Genomic DNA, 20,563 nt, shown 5'->3' on the forward strand with positions numbered 1-20,563 from the left:
TGGAGACATCCCAGGCCAGGCTGGACGGGGCTCTGAGCAACCTGAGCTGGTGAAGATGTCCCTGCTCATGGCAGGCGTGGGACTGGGTGAGCTTGGAAGGTCCCTTCCAACCCAAACACTTCTATGATTCTATAAATGCTTGCCTGCATCTTCTGTAGATCTCCTTGTTTTCCATTGGTTGTACTCTAAGATATGGAGCAGCTGTCCCTGCTTCAGGACCAAAAGGTGAAGGTTTAAGCTGGAGTCTGAACACCATAGAATAATAGGAGGACATAGTTTTTCATCTGTGGAGCATTCCAAGCTGGTGCTTTAATGTATTCACAACCCTGTGCTTTTTACAAAATTTGAAGGTGTTTTTATTGTACAAAATTCCACAATGAAGACTACCAGCCATTTTCTTACATAACTGCTTTAAAAAATAGAAGTATACATCTTTTTGTAGTGTGCTGATTTTGACATTCACTAGCTGGAGGAAACAGAAATGGAGCAGCAATTTGACACTGAGTTGTTTACCTGGACAGGTTTTGTTTGACCTTAATTTCTCTTACATGCCTTAATGTACAGTTTCTGGTATTAACAGAAAACCTGATATAGCTCCTTTCCAAGCCATTGAACCCCATTAGCAGGCCAGGCTGCCACTGTTGGTGAGCTTTTTTTTCACTTCAAAAGGGTGAATTTGCTGTCAAAATATGTGACACAACATGTCAGTGTCAGCTTTTAGCAACGCAACAGGCTGGCCATGTTAAACCCATCACAGAATGAGGATCTACATAACTTTTCTTGCAGCCAGTCCTATAGACCATAATATCTTTTTAGTGAGAGACAGTGGACATCTGATCTGAATAATGGCCCAGGACTATGTTCCTTGTGTATTGTTTCACACCAGTATCTTTAAAACACCTTTTTACTGTCTAACCTCCCATGACCTTTAAAAACTGATATATTACTCTTTTGCATTGAAATACAACTGTCTGCAGTGAGTTCTCCAACAGTTTTCCTTAGAAATATAAACATTTCAGTCCAATGTTAGCTGGTTGAAATTCATTCTCCGAGGTTTCTTTTTCTTTTAGAAAGTGTTCACCCCAGAGATGAATTTCTTCACATTAAGTCCAGTTTAAATATGTATTGCACGCAAGGGAAAAAAATCTCCTCTTTGAGTTGAACTGCGGACCTGTGACCTTCTGAGCAGAAGTGGTAATGTATAATGCAGCTGTTTCATGCCTGAGATTTCTCTTCCATCCTTCGTGAGTATTAAGTGCCAAGACTAGTTAACCTTATCTATCTCTTGTGTCTCGCGCCAGTGGCTGGAGTAACACACTACAAGCAAAAGGAGGTATTTAAAAAGGTTCCTACCACCAAGGCCTTTGTGTCCCATGGTCAGTTGTGGGTTTTCTAAATGACAACCAGGACCACAACAGACACAAACTGTGATTTCCTTTTTCAGCTAAATTCTTATTGCTTTGGAACTCATGGAAGATTTGCAACCAATGTCAAGAGTAGCAAAATTGCATTTTTGGCCTGCCCTGCCATCGGTTTGTATCGTTTCGGTTTAAGAAGGGTTAGGGTCTGTTATTTCTAACCAGTTAGGAAAAAAGCAAAGCTTAGACCAAATAAAAGTATCTCATGGAGGTAAATTACTTTGAGAAGGACTTTCCTACTCAGCTGATGCCACCAATGGTTGTCATAAAAAGGTGATTTCAGTTACAACGCTCAATTTGCATAGTCTTTCTGACCAGGTGACATAATGGAATGTCACGTTTTGTCAGCTTAGTGAAAGTCTCAGGACCTTAGATGGCTTTTTCTTTTGTTCTGGTTTAAATTACCACTGTATAAACCTTTTAAGCAGGTCTGCTTCTGAATGAAGCAAGTGCAAAACATGCCAAATTCTCCTTTCTGTCCCTGCGACCCAGAGCACTATAGTGGTGCAGTTTTGAAACTGTCTTAAAATCCACAGTTTAAAAATCAAAGATGAGAATTTTACCCTTCATTTCTACACACCGGCAGTGTAGCACCTGATTTCTTCCGCTTTCAAGGCATTTTGTGTTCCTATGCTTTAAACTGATGGCTAAAGTTCTGCCTGCGGAAATAAAAAAATGAACCCACGCCAATGATGATCACAGATAAAACCAACACAAATGTTAATATAATAAGGAAGTTGATTTTCTTTAGATCCTCTTTTTCACAGTCTTCAGGTCTAATGTTCCCGATGTGCATTTCTTCCTGGTACCCAAAGTTCTGAGTGTACTGGCACGTTAAGTGCTCCACGTTGGGGATCTGGACATTGTTATTCTGGATCATTGATGAGAGCCAGATGTTTCCACAGCAGTTGAGTGGGTTCCCAGTGAGATACAAGTTTTTAAGGGAATTTTCTAATGCTAAAATATTGCTGTTCTGTAACGTACTAAACCTATTGTTCCGTAGGTCCAGAACTTCCAGTGGAGAGTCACTACCCCACTTAGGCAGCCAATTCAGCCGATTTTCAGAGAGGTTTAAATGTTTAAGGTGACTAAAACAAGGCAAGTCAATATTTAAATCTATCAGGCTATTGCCATGTAAAAACAAATATTCCAGAGACTTCTCCAGTCCTGATAATGCTTTAACTTCTATTTTCAGTCCAGGGTTCATGGAGAGATCCAAGACAATCAGGGGAGTCTTGTAGAAAGTGTATGATGGTAGGATGTTCAGCATGTTGTCAGCTAGGTACAAGTACTGAAGAGCAGGAGAATCAACAAATGATACACAACCGCTTTCCTCTCCAGCAAGTCTTTGCTTAGCTAATCCTGAGTACATGCTGCAAAGGCTGATATTATTGCTCTGTAGATTAAGCAGTCTGAGGCTAGGAAGACTTGAGAAGATATCAAATTGCAGGGTCTGAAGGTGGTTGTTTTGAACATAGAGCTCCTTCAAATTTGACAACGTGCCAACATCTAGGAGAAGGTTCTGCAAAGCATTGTAGCTCAAGTCGAGGACAGTCAGGGAGATCAATGCACTGTCATAAGTTATTGCAAATGCCTGAAGACAGTTTCTACTGAGATTAAGGGTGTGAAGAGACAACATTGATTCAAAGAACTCATCCGGAATGGATTTGATTTCATTATAACTTAAGTCTAAATATACAAGATGGGATAAATAAAGAGAACTTTTGTTTCTACTTTGCTTCTGATCAGGAAGTTGAAAGGAAGCATCTAGCCATTCATTTTCCATATAGTCCATTTTATTATGAGAGGATTCAGCAGTGAGCTGGATTAAATTCTTTGATAAATTCAGAGTTACCAGTTTATTTACCTGGGGGAAGACTGGGAAGTGAAGCAGTTTGTTTTCACTCAGATCCAAAAATCTTAAATTATATTCATTATCTGACTTTGTGGTGTGGAAGGTCTCAATGCTATTCCTGCTGAGGTCAAGTATCTCCAGCTGTTTGAGGTTGAAATCGGAGATGCAAGTAATTGAATTCATGGAGAGATTGAGTTTGGAAAGGTTCACTAGAGTCTCAAAAGTACCTTCTTCTATTTCCATGATTATATTATTCTGAAGATCTATTTCCACAAGACTGGGAGATCCCTGAAACATCTTCTGTGATATCATTATAATACTGTTTTCTGCCAAGGAAAGATACTGCAGTGCCGGGGCTTGTTTAATGAAATACTCAGCCATCCCGTTGTACAGACTGTTGTGGGACAAGTCCAGTATTTCCACCTTGGGTAAACGCCCAATCCCCTCTGTCTCATTCTGAGCAAGTTCATGTAAGCGATTGTTGGCTAAATTTATTTCTAGCAAACTCGTCATATGTGCAAAGACTCCAGACGTGATGAAGCTTATCTGGTTAGAGCTTAAATCCAGGCATTGGAGGGAAGTGTAAAACGATAACGGCGTTTCAGGGATGCTTTGAATCAGATTTCCAGACAGATCTATTTTGTTTACGTTTGGATGGAGCTCACTAGGAATTTGGTGGAGGTCTTTGTTGTGGCAAAATGCCTGCGAGTTTACCTGCCAAAAAAACAAGAGAAAAAAGGGGTTATCATGTGGCAAATGGAAAACAGTGTTGCGTGAAATATAAAGAAAATAACATTCAGTATCTGAGCAGATCCTGCTTTTGAAACACTGATCACACTTTTTTCTCTGAGTGTTCAGATAGCAAAAACAACAATTCTAATGCTTCTTTGCAGCTAACAGCACTCATTTCATTTTAAAGACATTTCTGACTTGCAGTATAGAGAGATTTATCTGCATTTGATACCCACTAAAAGTTTTGCTTATTGTACCTTTCTCCCAGGCTCATTTAATAGTCCTAAATGAAGGAGTTTTCCCCTCTTTCCATCGCAGTCAAGCACCATTTCCTCACTTTTGTTCTGGTATTTAATTTTTTCTGCTTTATCACTGTATTTGATTGTGCAAACTCTACTTGTAATAGGAAGTAGTTCATAGAAGAGCTCCAGTTTGCTGGTAGTATAGGTCCCAAAGCCGGGAGGTGGAGTAACATTTAAGGATCTTATGGCACAAAAACCATCCCTCTCCATGGTCACACCCTCGGATATTTGATCATGTCTATTTAGCCATGGCTTCGTTAAGCAATACCTCTTTAAAAAATGGGTCCTTAACTACTGAAATACTTCTTATGCAAACATCCGAACTCCTCCGACTTTTACCATCTGTATTTATCCCTTTCTTAAGGGAACAGTTCCCTTCTTCTTGTATGGGGAGCTTGCCTTATGAAACCACCCACATAAGACATCCATGACACAACATGGAAAAGAAAAATTATGTAGAGCCAGCTTTTGAGAGGAAAAAAACACGATGTGCAGTGAGGATCATGCCTTTTCATTCCAGTTCTCAGCAGCAAGGTAGAGAAAAAACTCAATTGTCAAAGTCAAATTAATCTGCTAGACGCATGCCTGTTCCATTGCAACGAGCACTGAATCTGTGTCTAGGGCAAAATTCGGAGTGTGTGTTCATAAGGAACATTGGAAACACGAACATGATCATCCTTCCATAAACGTCAAGCTGTATTTTGTTATTAAGGGCAACATCCAGCAGCGAGAGGAAGTGGAATGCAAAAGGCTTAGGCAGCATTTAATTTACCGGAGAAAAACTCTTGTTATGAATGTATTTGGGTGACTGGGTCATGTACTGTTTGTAGAAAGATCAGAAAAAAAAAAAAGAAAAATATCTGTTGAATCTTAACTTCTGTGAAGAAGCAGAATCCAGATTCCATGACGCAAAGCTTTTCAGACATTAAAGAAACACTAAAAGCAAAAAAAAATATTAAAACCCATCTGTTTCATATGAACTTTTAGGTGAATGAAGTGACAGGTCTGTTTAGGAGAAGTGGGGTAATAGTCAGCGTTTTGCGAATCTCTTTTGCATCATATGAGTTTTGGAGACCACACAAGAATGTGCCAGAGAAGTGCAAGAGCTCATCCAAACTCTAGATAGGCACAGGCTGTTCCACAGTCCTTCCCATGATACATCTTTCCCAAAGATCCCAAGTAAATAGCCTGTTGAAACCTCAACCTTTTCCTTGTCACCCTCCAACTTACTCAAATCTCTTCTGTCTACACAAATTAGAAAAAAGAGAGGGGAATTTTCTGGCTTCTCCCTGGCATTATTTCTTTCCTGAAAAACCGCTGTAGACTTACTCATTTTGAGCTAAAATGTGCACAGAGCTGGGCTTAGCTCTGAGGTCCAAATAACAGAGCGGTAAGTCTCTTCTTGCTTCATTTGTGGAAGAGGGAGCAACCAGAATGTTGCAAAAATCCAGAGTGAAAAAGCAGCAGTCGCTCTGCAGCCTAAGGCAGGTGCCAGGTTTCTTCCCACACTTTGAGCCAGATCTCAGCAAGTTTAGAGCACCTTCCACTCCCTCCAGGCACCCGGCAACCTAGCTAAGTCCTGATCCCACTCCCAATGATGCCAGTCGGCTGTTTTTCAATGAGATTGAAAGGTTATTCTCAGTTCACCATGTGTCTTGCAGGATTTGGCCTTCAATCTGGATCCACTGAACCCTCCCAGTGACAAAAAGGACTGATAAAATCTATACCTCCCACTGTCTGCCGTTTCTTCGTATAACATTTCACCTCCCAGTTTTGTTTTTGTTTTTTTCAAACTTTCGTTCCTTTTCACTGACTATTTTGATCCTCATTGAATTTCTTATCTACTCTGGTCCACACCATCTTTTATCCCCTGAGGCTCAAACTGCATGAATTTCATTCTCATCAGCACTAGAAAGAAAAGATGAAGCACGTCTCAGTGGAATGGAGCAAACAGCATCTCTTTGCGCGTATCTGCCCTCCTCCCACCCTCCAATCCTCCCTCCCAATGGGTTGGCAGCCTGAGACTGGAAAAGATTTTTGTTGCCAGTCTCATGTTCTGATTTCATCATCTCTGCTGGTGCTGCCATTGGCAAGAAGCACTGCAGGGTTGGGAGCACTTGGTCCCTTCAGTGTCTGGTCCCATTCATAGAATCATAGAACAGTTTGGGTTGGAAGGGACCTTCCCAGCTCCCCCAGTGCCACCCCTGCCATGAGCAGGAACATCTTCACCAGCTCAGGTTGCTCAGAGCCCCGTCCAGCCTGGCCTGGGATGTCTCCAGGGATGGTTCATCCACCACCTCTCTGACCAACCTGGGACAGGCTCTCCCTACCCTCAGTGGAAAAAATTTCTTCCTCATGTCTGGCCTGAATCTCCCTCCTTTAGTTTAAAATTATCACCCCTTGTCCTATCAGAACAGACCCTGCTCAAAAGTCTGTTCCCATCTTTCTTATCAGTGCCTTTTAACTAAGGAAAGGCCACACTAAGGTCTCTCCGGAGCCTTCTCTTCTCCAGGCTGAACATCCCCAATGCTCTCAGCCTGTCCTCCCAGCAGGGCTTTTCCAGCCTCAGATAATTTTTGGGTCCTACTCTGGCCCCTCTCCAACAGGTCCATGTCTTTTACTATTCAGGGGCTGCAAAAAAGTGTCTCAACAGCTCAAAAGTTGAGCATTGTTTGGATTCTGACTCTAGTTCTTCACTGCTCAGCACTGGCTGGAAGTTGTCACCCACCTTAGTAAGAGCCTTACAAACAAAGCAGCTGGATCCAAGCTTCCACTCATGTTCTCCGGTATGAACTCATGAGCTTTTGAACCAAAGAATTTGGGCTGGAGCCACTTGTCCTGGACTTGCACTTGCAAGGTGTCCCTGGCAATTGTCTAGATTTGGATTAGATGACCATTTAGACTAGATGAGCTTTGAAGATCCCTTACAACCCAAACTATTCTGTGATTCTATGATTCCATGATTCTGCAATTCTAACACTATCTGGAAGAACTTCACAGGTGCAGATTCAGCTATACAGCCATACTTTAGCAATTTGCCCAGATATCACATATTCACCCGACTTACAACTGGTTGTGAACATGTTCTTGCACCACTTCAGTTCAAGATAAGGTATAATTTGCTAAAACCTCTTCCATTCCATGAATTGCTTGAAAGCTCATCCTTTGCCAGTTTACATGAGCTGGAAACGTCTTTCTCTGGGAGAATAAACATGCACTAGTTGAAGCCCCTCTCCTTGGAAGGCAACATGAGTTAGGAAGAACCTCCTGGCATTTAAGCTGTGCCTTCTTGCCTCACAGAGAGGGACATGTGCGGTAACTTGCATAATCAGTGCAGCTCATTTCCATTTCAGGTATTCTCATAGGGACTCTTTACTTCCAAAAACCTTTTTTACAAGACTTTGATTCAATGACAGGAGTCAGAAAGGGGCACAGGCTTCTGACTCGTGCCTCTTCCACGAGATCTGGCATGAAAGTTTCCATTTTTGAGCCTTTTCTATTTTAAAGGTGTCACCACAGGGAAAGTACGGTGTAAAACAGTGAGGTTGTGATGAAAAATAATCACATGAAATAAGCAGGACTCTCAATGGACCCATCAGCTACTCCAGTAGCTCCCACTTTCTTTAAACTGTGTTTGGATTTGCTTCCTCCCCCTTCCATTGGACCAAACGCTCAGCAAAGGAAAATGATCAACATCAACATTAATGATACTGAGCTGTTAATTTATACCAGATGAGCATCTCAGCCCCCGACTGCAGTGTGTTTTCTGTCGGGGCTGAATTTATTCCAGCCTTGTTGCGTAGAGTCTTGGCTGCTGGCTTGATGAAAGCAATTTAGAGAGGAGTGATGGAAAAAAAACATATGTTTATTTCTCAGCAATCATCTTAATCTGTGACCCATCAAGAGGTGGGATGGGGCAAATTTGCTTGGATCATTCTGTGTCTCACCCAGCCTTTATGTGATTATGATACATGGGACCCAAACTGTCAAGTTCGCAGTGGCTTCATCAGTCTTCCCTCTCCAGCCAATGAACTGAGCTACCCAGTCACCTTCCCAAGATCTTTTTATATATACTAGGTCTTAATTTCTCTGGAATTCAGGAAGTGCAGCAATATGGCAGGGTAGGCAGGAATGGAATGAGTCCCATAAGGGACATGTGTACAGCTAGCAAATTATTTTTTTTCCCTATTTTGGAAATTCTTGAGGATTTGTGTTGAACAGTTTCAATGTTAAAAAAAAAATATATATAAAAAAAAGATAAGTATTTTTAAATGGCCTGTTACAGTCAGCAGCACTTGGATAGGGAAAGGAGCAAGTTCAGCTGCGAATAACATTTATGATATTGTACCAGGTGCTTGCAAAAATTCAAGGAGAAAATTTTATACTGGAACAAGAGGCTCTGTTACTTCTTTTACCTCCAGCAGAAGTCAGGTACAACTTCCCTGGCAGCAATCCTGTGTCAGAGCAGAGAAGGTCATTCTTCCCGTTATTACAAAAGGGCTGGTATGGATGTATTTCACAGAAGACATTTTTATTTAAAGCACAAACTCAGGCCTGATGTAAAAGAGTTGGTGTTAGGTCTAAGTTCTTTCTCTGTCTCAGCCGCAGAATCCCTGTGCAGTTTTTGGGGAAATCAGGTCAAATTTCTTTTAACCAGCTCCCTCTTAGGAAAAAGGGGAGATAATGACCTTTCTTTCCCTGCCTCGCTTTTATGTGCTGTCACTCCAGCAAGGACGTAACATGACAACATCCCACTGAGCACCCACTAACCCAGCAAACACATCTCTACCGTCATGGAGAGCCTGGTCTTGGGGGGGTTCACTTTCCCTTGCCTGTAGCAAAGGGGGTCCAACCTCATCCAGGATCTCAAGGGACCCGAACAGGGAGACAACCTTACCATTTCACAGGACATCCCCTCTGTGTGCTGATCGTTAGAGGTCCCTCTGTTCACCACTCCCAGGAAGAAGATGATGTACAGTTTCATGGTTCTGCAGGAAAAAGTGATTATTGTTAGGTTTCAAATGTGACATAGTGGTCAACCTATCCAAAAGCTGGCACCAGATCATCATCTAACACAGAAAAGCACACATTCAGTGCAACAAATTAACCCATCCCTGAACCTACAGCACATACAACCCACCTATTACCTTTGCATCTCTCTGAGCCTGGTGGGAAAAAGAGAGATTTATACAGAATTGTAGAGTCATTTTGATTCGAAGAGACGCTCAAGATCATCGTGAACCCAACACTGACACTAAACAATGTCCCTAAGAACCTCATATCCAGGTCTGTTCAACCCCTCCAGGGATGGTGACTCCACCACAGCCCTGGGCAGCCTGTTCCAATGCCCGACAGCCCTTTCCAGGAATAATTTTTTCCCCAATAACCAATTTAAACCTCCCTCGGCACAACCTGAGGTCTTGAAAGGGAGATCCAAGGAATTTCATGGGATTGTCCCAGTATGATTTCAGTTGCTACCTGGATGATACCCAGACCACACAATGAAGTCCAGATGCTGGGCAGCATGTCTGACACCACTGAGAAAAACAACCATCAAAGATCAACTGACCTTCCAGAGCCACCTCGCTCTACACATAGAGGCAGCTCAGGCGTTTTCAACTGGGCAGGAATTTTGGGATGACAAGTCCTGACTAAAGTGAACAGGTGCCACTCAGAAGCTACAAGCATTGGGAACTGTTTCAGTTTCCATCCACAGCTTTTTCCATTCCGCTCATCCCAGGGTGTCAAAGAAGTTTTAAACACTCATGCAAATTTGGTGAGTTAATGTAAGCAGCTTAAAGAATGGACTAAGAACTTTTTGCCCAAATGTTAGCTTTCTATTTTATACATCCCAGGTATGGGTAGGTTTTTAAATGCATTTGAAAGCAGATGTCTTACAAAGAGACAGATATAAATGGAATGGATTTGCTTGAGATGAAGGATTCATCAGAGTTAAACTGTTTGGAAAGCACTCTAGAAAAGAGCATAGAAATAACTGCAGAAGGAGCAAACATCATTGGGAGGTATTTCACTGGGCAGTGGGAGAAAAATGCAAATGCTGCCAAAGGACAGCATTCATCCTTCAAACGCTTTGCTTCTAGATAGACACTCATGAGGCCTCTGGCTGTGGTCACCACTGTTATGATCTCCAGACATCACTTCTTTATGTATATCTCTATTGCAAACATGCCGAATCTATCTGTATTAGTATGGCTTCTTGCAGGCAGATACAAGCTGATCCTGCCCGAATCCAGAGCTGGTGAGACACACACCAACTCCCAAATGGAAGCCAAAGAGCAGTGCTTAGCTAACTGCTGCTCAAGCCTGCATCTCCAAAACCAAGCCAATCCCATGCACACATGCCATCAAAACCCAGCACCAATGTGCTGTTACTCAACAGCTTCCACCCACAGAGCATCAGAAAGTTGGAAACAGCTGGATCTCCGCAGCTGGTGGAGATCCCTCTGCTTAGTCGCAGTTTGAGGGATGGAGCTGATGGCCACGGTTCCGCACAGCAATGGCAACTGCTGAACAGCAATATCAACAGGTTCATGATGGGAACTATCCCTCCACTTCCCAACCAGAGAAAAGTGAAACTCGGGAGGTTTAGGCCACAGTTGCTCTATTTTCAAATTGCACATTCCTTCCAGTTCTGGGAAACAAGTAGTGATGGATGAGGATCTGGGACCCCAATGTGAAAGAGCTTGGGGTTTGTCTTTGCTGCTCAGCAGGAGAATCAGAAGTCTGTTCTCCTTCTCTAAAATGAGATCAAGGGTGTTAATTCTTGACCCTTTTTATTATTTATAAAATACACTGAAATCATCCTAGGGAAGGAGGAATTACTGACACCACTATCTATAATGTCTCTGTCATTCTGTTCCTCATTCCCCAGGCTTAGAGGAGTGGATGCCTCCTCTAAGGAATATAAAATGAGTTTAATCATTTGGACACTAGTTTGCTGGAACTGGGAGAAAAACATACTGATGGTTACAAGGCTTCACTCCGAGCCCTTGAATGGAAATTGTTTTTGTTTAAATCCAATTAATTAAGCTGACACAATCTCCGTGGATGCTACCCAGAACGTGGCACCATCCTGATGGGCAGCGTGTGTCCTGTGAGGTGTGATAGCCTCTCTTGTCACACTGCCAGTGCAAAAAATGGCCACTTTGCTTCTCAAATAATATATGTGACACAATCTAGGGTCTTAACATGCCTTGCAACGTCCTAAATTATAAATTTGTAAAGCAACTGGGGAATTGATGCATTTGAACACAAAAATATGATTTAATGGCTTGCTGTGTAAGGCAGACCTGTACTAAGGAAACATATTGTCCCTCAAGGTGCTTCTAAGATGGCTGTCACACCCCGAAGCGCTAGGACATGGGAGTCTCTTCTGATATGAGCCCCCATGGACTCCATCCAGAGGAGGGTAAGCCACTCCTCATGGTACAGCACAACCTGTGGTTTTCAGTTCAGCTGTCCAGGTGAGGGGGTTTTCCCCACCTGTTTTTTCTCTGGACAACCTTTAGAGCCTCCTCAGCAACAGCTGGGGTGACACAGCACTGCAGCCCCCTCCTCTCTGTTCTCTGAACATGTCTCAGATGCCCACCACCCTCTTCCAGGATTTCCATTGCCGTGGTGCCAGAGAGCATCTTCATTAAATCCTGGCTGCTGGCACTGGTACTGACGGCTCTAACCACAGCTCACAAGAACAGTCCAGGAGCTGCAGTAGCAGCGACATGACCCAAAGAAGCTTTTATTGCTCTGAGGCTTTCCCAGAGTTGAAGTGGATTCATACTTGGTGCCAGTTTAGTCCCACTGGCAGCTGTGATAAAATCCCAGCATACCACAGAGCAGGACTGAGCTCTGAACTACGTTCAGTGTCACAGCTTTCCGTTATGGTACTTAAAAATTATCCAGCCCCCACAGCTGAAAAATATAGGTGATTTCAGTAACACCCCCATGGAACTTGCTTAAATAATGCAGTGCCTAGAAAAGGCATGGTACCCAAACCATGTCAGCATACTCACTTAACAGATGGGAGGGTAAAGGGAGAGAAGAGCACTGATTTGCCCCAGGACACATTTGAAACCATGGAAGAATCAGGGTTTTATCCCAGTTTGCCCAGTTCCAACTCCAGAACAATATTTGCCTCCATGTCTATTACAAATATAAACCCTGACACCATGTCATTGCTCGTAGCTAACAACAGCAGCACCTTACAAATTTCCTGCAAAGGCAATTTTTGTTACTGCTTAGACAATTAGCAGAGACATTCTCCTGTGCCAAGGAGAGTTTAAACATGAGACAATACACAAAGCACAAGCCAGACTTCCCAGGGTCTGATCCTTTCTCACACAAGACGCTTTGCTGCCGTGTTAGAGCCTTCAGGGTTAAAAAGAGCGAATATTTCACATTTACCTTGTTTCAAGGGTTTCTCGCGTCCCCAAACACCGCTTATCATGTCTTTAAAAAGCATATCCAACCCTTTTAAAACCAGCTCAGTCCTGGTACCGATGAAATTGTTCTTCAGCTTCGCCTTCACCCATTCAGGACGCCCAAGAGGCTCACTCGTAACTTCATAACAAAGGCATTTTTTTCAGGGAAATAACCTTATTTGGGACAGTGTCTGCTTTAAATTATGTCGCTTGTCCTTCTCCGAACTCCTCTCTGGGCTCTTGCTGGGTCCTAATCACCGCTGTGCTCCGGACGGAGGAAGCTACTGTGCGACATCCTGAAGCTTTTGCTTGGGGCAGGCGTTGGGAAACAAGGGGATATTTTTTTCCTTCCCAGCGAAACTGTCAGGATCGGGCCGCGGGTTTGCTCAGGGGAATAAGTGACTTATCGTTGCCGATGCCATTGTTTAGCTGCGTGTGCGGTGCGAGGCGATGTGTTTACTTTGGGATTTGGTATCCACGAGTTACATTCCTGGAGGGTTGCAGCCTCCCACCCCCTGCACCTAAATTGTTCCTGTCATCATTAGGAAAACAGTGCTCGAGGATTAAAGGCTTCAAATTCACAGCTGATAATAATAAACCCTGGAAACCTGTCCTAGAAGATATATATATATTTATTTCTAGAGTGTGATACGAATCTGCTGGCAGGATAGGGGTTCAGTGTCAGCTACAATGCACCTGGCTTGAAGGGTTTTCACGGCATGAGGCAGGAATTAAGGAGAGTGATAAAGGCAGAGGATTCCGAAAATCTGGATCAGCTACTGAATATTTGGCAGCGAGTACATAGTGCTGATTCTACCAGACCTGCTTGTAAAAACTTCCCATTGCAAAAGGGATGCTTTTGTCATGCAAAATTCAGTTTCAGATGAGTTCAGCTTTTTATTTATTATTTCATGCTGCCCTCTAGGGCTGGAGCAGCTGTCTAATTGCTGGTTTCCTCACTTCCTTTTGCTAATTGAGACCTGCTCCTGGAAAACCTGCCTTTACAAAGATTTCCCTGTTGCCCGAACTCGCAAGCTTGAACCGTTGCAATGCACTTTTCTCATAGAATCATATTGATTGGAAAAGGCCTTCAAGATCATAAAGTCCAACTGTTAACAATAGCACTAATCCATGTCCCTAAGAATCTCATCTACGTGTCTTTTAAACCCCTCCAGGGATGGTGACTCCAGGACTGCCCTGGGCAGCCTGTTCCAATGCCTGACAGCCCTTTGGGGAAGAAATTGTTCCCAAGGTCCAATCTAAACCTCCCCTGGCACAATTTGAGGCCATTTTCTCTCATTCTATCGCTTGTCACGTGGGAGAAGAGCCCAACTCCCTCCACGCTACAACCTCTTGAAATAATACGCCAAAGAACTGGGCTCTTATAGTTTGCTTTGCAGTGTAGCCTGAGATGAGGGACACAAGTGCTATGAAGAGGCAGCAGTATGTGATTGGGAAGGAGAGGGAATGTTTAGGTGAAATGGATAGAAAAATCTATTATTAACTCTCAGGAGGACGGTCTTCCAGGGAGAATATCACAACCCTGGATGAATTTGCCTTGACTGGCCTCTCCTCAGACTAGTTTCAATCACCTTCACCTAAGCACCTAGAGTTTTGAGCTTCCCTTGTTCGGAGCGGGCTGCAGCACTGTTTTTCACCTGACCCCTTTGGCATAGTCCCCAAAGTCAAGCCTTCCACCTGCAATCCCCTTGGGGAACTCATGTTGAAGCTGAGGACCGCTGTGGTGTCCAGAGGTTCAAATGGATGTTCTAGGTTTAGAGTTCGCCTCATCAGCAGTGTGCAATAACACTTGCAATGAGCAGCCACTTTTGCAAGGAAAACCTCAACTACATAAGGTCTTCAAGGAAAGAAAAATACTTTTTCTTTTTTAAAGAGGATGGTTTGGTTTGGATGAAATACAAACATCATGCCTGTAAGGAAGAGTAGCGAGTGCCCTGGGTGATTTGCAACTTCACATTTTCCTGCACTTGGTTGTTCAGAGCACTGTGGGAAGTTTGGATTTGCAAGGGAGAAAAATAACAGGGCTTTTGCTGGTTGTGCTTTTTAAAAAGCCATCTCTGTTCCTCAAGCTGTTTTATTGAATGGCCAAGCAGCTGTGCCAGCCGAACTGTGAAGAAGAACCTGGACAGAAACAAATGCCAGAGCAGGAGGGAAGGGCATGCACTGATTCTGCTGCTCAGGACTTTGCTTCATTAAAAACGCAGACTTAAAAGAACACCAGCTGTGCAGGGGAAGATCGATGCTGCCCTTACCATCTTTGCTTTTCCTAAAGGGGATCTGACAGCAAATAGTTTCAAAGACCCTGAAGCATTTGGCCAGCTTCCCGTTTTCAATATCGTCATGCTTTGAGTTACCCAGCAGTTTACACCCTAAAGTGACATTGAAACATTAGCATGATATGTGCTTGGTGACCACATCTGCAGAGCAGGGGTCATCCCCATTGGACAGATTGGATCATCTCCATTGGGCAGATTGGAGAATCAAGCTCTTTTTCCCATCTGGACAAAATAACTAGGGCTGTCCCACCCCACTGATACCAAAGGGTTTGCACCTGTGACTTGGTGAAATCAAGCCCTTCCTGATTTTCCTGTGGTCTGTGTGTTTCTGCCGACATCAGCTGGATTTCACCCCATGTTGCCTGAAGGTGATGCGGGGCTTAGAGCTGGTGAGCACCTCGTCAGACCTCTCCTGTCCTCCAAACCCTTTTCCCAGTCTGGCTCAGAGCAAGAAGGAAAAGCAAATCCCAGCCACTGACTCTCATGAGCCGGTCCATAATCTGCTGGAGGTTCCCAAGGGTTTCAGATAAACAAGAATATGTCTTGACGATTATGTGTCTCAAACCTCCCAGACCTTTTGGAGTCTGTCCATCCATAACTCTGCTGCTTTCTAAGGCGCTGCTTTTGGGTTGAGTCCTGTGTCAAGCTGCATGAATCAAACTCTCCAGAGAAGTAAATAAAACAAGCTCCCGCCTTAGAAAGTGGGTCTGAACAGCGAGGGAAGGAGTGGGACAAGTCTTGCTCCCTTTCAACTGGAATAGCTCCCTGGTGATTCATCCCACCAGGGAGCTGGAGACAACATTAATATTAACCATATTAAAAACAAATAGCTCCGGCTCCTGAGACCCTACAACATCTCCAGGAGCTGCTTCTCCTGGTTTGGTTTTGCTTGTGTCATCTGCACTGTCTTTGGTCTCTCTTGGGCAGATGGAGCCTCCTGCCTCTCTGGTGTGAAGTCCACAAATCAAAATAGGGACTTCTACATCTCCTGTAATCCCAATGTGGCTTTTCTCCTGTCTTTTGAAGCTGCTGCCTTGTTTCTTTCTCTCCCCTCTCCACTTGCACCTCTATCAGGTGTGCAGGCAGCAGCATTTCCCCACCAAAAATTAACCTTTCTACTTAATTGAACACACAAGTTCCCCTACATTATTCACGTTTTTTTCTACTCCTTTCTCCGGAAGAGAAAATGAAAATGAATGAAAATTGCATGAAACCCATCAGCCTGGAGACTTTGTGAGTGAGGGGCTGAGTGAAGTGACAGCAAGAGACGTGAACATGAAAACATTTCCATCAACAAAAACTGATGTAAACTGGCATTTGAAGATTGAACTATTTGAACGTGAACTGCTCTCCCTGGAGAACAAAATTCCTAGAGAAACTCAAATCCAGGAACAAAACCAGAACCTTTTCTCACCAGCTTCAATCTAAGTGCAGCAAAGGAAGAGAGAAACTGGTTTATAGTTCACTTTTGCTGATGGTGGAGTCAGTGTCTGAGAAAAGGGGTATTCAATTTATGTGAACCAACCAGAGATAAAATGAAATGAGGAAAATTATTTCTGACAGAACTTGCATGATACTGATATCCCCCCCTTGAATCCATCCATCATTGTGTTATAGTAGTAAAAGGCCAAGCACTGATATGGTCACTAGGCTGTAACCATCTGCTTTAGAAAGAGGTGACTGATAGTGAATTTTTGTTAATGAAAACTAAAGGATTTCAGTGTTTTAGAATAATAAGATGCTTTTAAAGTTGAAAATATTACATCTTAGTAAAAAAACAAATTTACACTTCTGTGGAAAGCAAAGCCTTGCATTGTATTCAAGGGAAACATTTGTAATTTATCAAAAATACAATAGGGCTTGGCTTTACAAAATTCTCCCTGACTTTTATATAAACTAGGATTTTCTAAAACTTTACTATTTCCAAATATTGTCTAAACATTAATTCCTTGTGATAACAGTCCAGATGCAGGAAAACACTGTCAGTAGGTCGTTGTTCACCCAAGGTGACATTCAAGCTGTCAGGATCTTAAGAGTAGAAAAATAAACCCTGTCATCTCACACCTCGTGCTCCAATAGGGAGAGTTCAATGACAGCACTGATCGTAAAGAGAGCAAGTGAGCAAAACCAGTATTTTACCCATTTTACCGGGGGACTGTGTGATTTGCCCAAGGCTATATTAGGATTCAGTGTCAGAGAGCAGCATTTAATCAGCACACAGTGCTGATCTCTGCAGCACTCCTGGTTCAGAGAGCTATAATGCAGTAACACCATAAATAGACTAAAGTCCTGTGAAGAAAGGAAAGAAAAAAAATCTCCCCCATATTCCATTACTGTAAACACGGAGTATAATAACAAAGCAGGCATATGACAATGGTATTGTTATAAACTAAGCGGTGCCTCCTTAATGTAAAGGATCTAACTCACTGCAGTGCAAGTCCCTGATGGATTAAATATACAGCTGTGTGGATAGAGCCATCCCCACACTGTGTTTAGCCAGTTCCTCAGCCTATTCGTAAACACAGCATATTTTATTTATACAGTACCTTCCTCATCTGTGTTATTTTTAAAGGCTGCGGCTCTAAGCCACCGGAGCCCCCGTCTCTCCCGCAGTCGAAAGCTGAACTTTCCAGCCGGCTCCCGCTTTTCGCACGCGTCTCCACGTACCTGCTCGGTGGCTGGAGGAGGAGGAGGAGGAGGAAGAGGAGGAGGTTTCGCCTCTGCTTGCAGCCTTCTGCCTCCCAGACTCTCCCAGCAGCCTTCCCAGCTCCAGTCGAGGAAGAGTTTCCTTGGGGAAGTCGTACCTCTGTTGCATGCCAGCTGACTAAAACTCTGCGAGCTCCGAGAGAAGTTTGAAGTCACAGGGAAAAAAAATGCTCCCCATAGACTGGTCCTTGAATTCATTCCTTCGCAGTCATGAGCTCTTATATATTCCCAGGCTCCCACGAGCACGTGAATACATACCTCCGTAATAGTTTTAAAATGTGTGTGTCCTCTGCGCTTCTCTTTATTTTCCATTTCGTTCATTCAACCTTGGCTTGTTTCCTGCAGTTTCTCAGCTGGTAATTACACTCCTCTCGTATTGACACATGAAACAGCCTGCGAATACCACAAAAAATCCCCTCTGCAGGCTTCGGGGACACGTGCTTGTCTCTGAAGTTTGCTGTGCCTGTCCCACAGATGTAAGAATGTGCGTTCAACTACACGGACCTGCAGGTTCTCATGGGCTGCTCTCACCAGGGCTGGGGTAAATCACTAAATCATGGGGTCTGAGCTGTCTGCAAACCCTAAACTCTAAGCCTGTGCAGGATGGGGTGTGTAGGAAAGGGCATATCAGAGGGAATTATTGCAGCAGGGCAAACACATTGCATTTGGTGTCCCAGCAGCTCAGGTGTATCTCTGCGGCACGGCAGTGGGATGGCTGAACACACCCTTGGGGGAAAGGATAAATTCAATTTAATGCTTGAATGGGTAATAATGTAAATGCTTTCTAAACAAGACAACGGGACAGAGAGCTCAGAGAAGGGAACGGAGCTGGGGAAGGGGCTGGAGCACAAGTGTGATGGGAGCGGCTGAGGGACCTGGGGGGTTCAGCTGGAGAACAGGAGCTGAGGGGAGACCTTCTGATCTCTGAACTGCCTGAAAGGAGCTTGGAGCCGGGGGGATCGGGCTCTGCTCCCCAGGAAAAAACACCAGGAGCAGAGGAAACGGCCTCAAGTTGCACTGGGGAGGTTGAGGTTGGATCTGGGGAACAATTTCTTCCCCAAAGGGCTGTGGGGCATTGGAACAGGCTGCCCAGGGCAGTGCTGGAGTCACCATCCCTGAAGGGGCTGAACAGACATGGAGATGAGGTTCTTAGGGACATAAGTTAGTGCCAGGAGTGGGTTAACAGTTGGACTCGATCTTGAGGGTCTTGTCCAACCAAAATTATTCTGTGACTCCGTGGTTCTATGGTATTTATTTCTTTTCCTTTTACTCCAGATGCAATGTTCTCTAGTAAGTCAGTGGAAGACCTGCACGCTGTCCATGTATCTTCTTCTTGGAAGTGCTTGGGCAGGTGTCTCCTGGCTCCACATATTCATTTGCAGGAGTACAAACCTCTGATAGGGTTTTTTGAGTTCCTGACTGGATGTCCTAGGACCAAACTGAGTCTTGGTTTCACCAGCTAGGATCCAACATCTTGGCCACCCCATTGGAAGCCCCAACAGGCAACAAGAGACCACTGCAAACTTCCCACCTTCTCACCCAGGTGCATGAGAAGCACCTCCAACAAGTGATGTCCCCTCAGAGGAGGTTTGGCTTCAGCAACAGGTGTTTTCCCCTCCTTGAACCATGATGCGTAATGATTTTCACCAAAAAGAATCCCAAAGCACACACACAAAAAACTGAGTGAATCCCTTCTCCTGGACAGCGTCAATTCTGTCCCACTTTCCTGGATCTGCTTATTAAAATCAGATAAAAGCCATGTCCTTTTATGCCATGTGCCAAGCAGCTTTATGGATTCTGCTCAACACATGCTGGCTCCCAGCCTTTGCTTCTCTGCAACAGGTTAATGTTGATTTCCTGTAGCACAGCAGCTCCTGAGAGTCAGAGTTACTACAGATCTGCAGCATCCTGGGAAACTCCACATGAAAACTTCTACAGACGTGAAAGATGTGGTTCATTAAATAGTGCAGTAAATATATTTTTCACATGTTGTTGCAATAAGTATGTGACAAGGATAAGTAAATCATAATGATGTTATTACTGCAATAGCAAATGCCTATGTGCATGTATAGCTGTATATATATATTTAGTAAAGGCCAAATGGCTTAAAAATTAGTATGTAAATGATCTCTCATTGACTTGTCTTGGAAACAGAAGAAGATCCCATGGAGAAGATTGCTTGTGTACAGCAGTCCCAAAGCCTTATAGATGTCCTCAGACTGGCACTTTAAAGGCACATTGGTGGTTCCAAGAATACAGGGCGGTATCAAGGAGTGAGCTTATGATCTGAAGGTTGTATTTTCCCACTCCATACAGTGCCTAAACTAACTGTCCACTATCTTTTCATCTTGTGACATCATGCCTAGTGAATATGACCGCAGCGTTTGTTTTGGCATGAACTCAACATTTATGTGTTGACACACACCCCCCAACCAACCCAAAACTCATCTATCACTCCATCCTAGCTTATTTGGCCAAGACTGACCGACAAAGAGAGTTTACTGAGGCACAAGGATGTATTTTATCCCCTCTTGTCACCACACCACACCATCCTGATGGCCAACTAGATGTCACAGCAGCCAACCCTGGAGGGGAGCTATGGACCTGCCACTTAAAGACAGAAATTCTCCTGACAATAAATTTCAGATTCATATGGAAGCAGAAGGAATTATTCCCACAGATTCTACTGTTCTTAAACCTCCATCTCTGTTGTGTGGGCTGCAGAAGACCTGGATCAACCTATGGTTGATTCCCAGTGACACTTGAATGCTGATGAGACAGTTACATCTCTCCCACTAGAGATGTCTCTACTAGG

General features: G+C 43.7%; 1 protein-coding gene across 3 annotated transcripts; it reads right to left on the reverse strand.

The window, feature by feature from the left end:
* Positions 1 to 276: 276 nt before the first annotated feature.
* Positions 277 to 18,226, reverse strand: LRRC32 (leucine rich repeat containing 32). Of its 3 annotated transcripts, none has more exons than XM_071815882.1 (3): positions 17,710 to 18,226; positions 9,205 to 9,295; positions 277 to 3,987 (listed from the first exon to the last, which is right to left on the reverse strand). In XM_071815882.1, exons 2-3 carry the CDS (start codon positions 9,289 to 9,291, stop codon positions 2,047 to 2,049), a joined length of 2,028 nt encoding a protein of 675 aa, XP_071671983.1. In that variant the 5' UTR covers positions 9,292 to 9,295; positions 17,710 to 18,226; the 3' UTR covers positions 277 to 2,046. The 3 variants fall into 3 exon arrangements, with proteins under 3 accessions (XP_071671983.1, XP_071672053.1, XP_065707732.1); XM_071815952.1 differs by lacking the exon at positions 17,710 to 18,226 and adding an exon at positions 17,589 to 17,703; XM_065851660.2 differs by lacking the exon at positions 17,710 to 18,226 and adding an exon at positions 12,729 to 13,248.
* Positions 18,227 to 20,563: the final 2,337 nt, after the last annotated feature.

Source organism: Patagioenas fasciata, chromosome 1, assembly GCF_037038585.1.
Source record: "Patagioenas fasciata isolate bPatFas1 chromosome 1, bPatFas1.hap1, whole genome shotgun sequence".
Taxonomy (NCBI): Eukaryota; Metazoa; Chordata; class Aves; order Columbiformes; family Columbidae; genus Patagioenas; species Patagioenas fasciata.

What these genes read in the sequence shown, in the direction of transcription:
- LRRC32 (XM_071815882.1), bottom strand. Translation starts at nt 9,291, where the DNA reads ATGAAACTGTACATCATCTTCTTCCTGGGAGTGGTGAACAGAGGGACC. An exon ending in AGGGGATGTCCTGTGAAATG is followed by an intron (nt 3,988 to 9,204) that starts GTAAGGTTGTCT and finishes TTTTTTTGGCAG; the next exon opens with GTAAACTCGCAGGCATTTTG.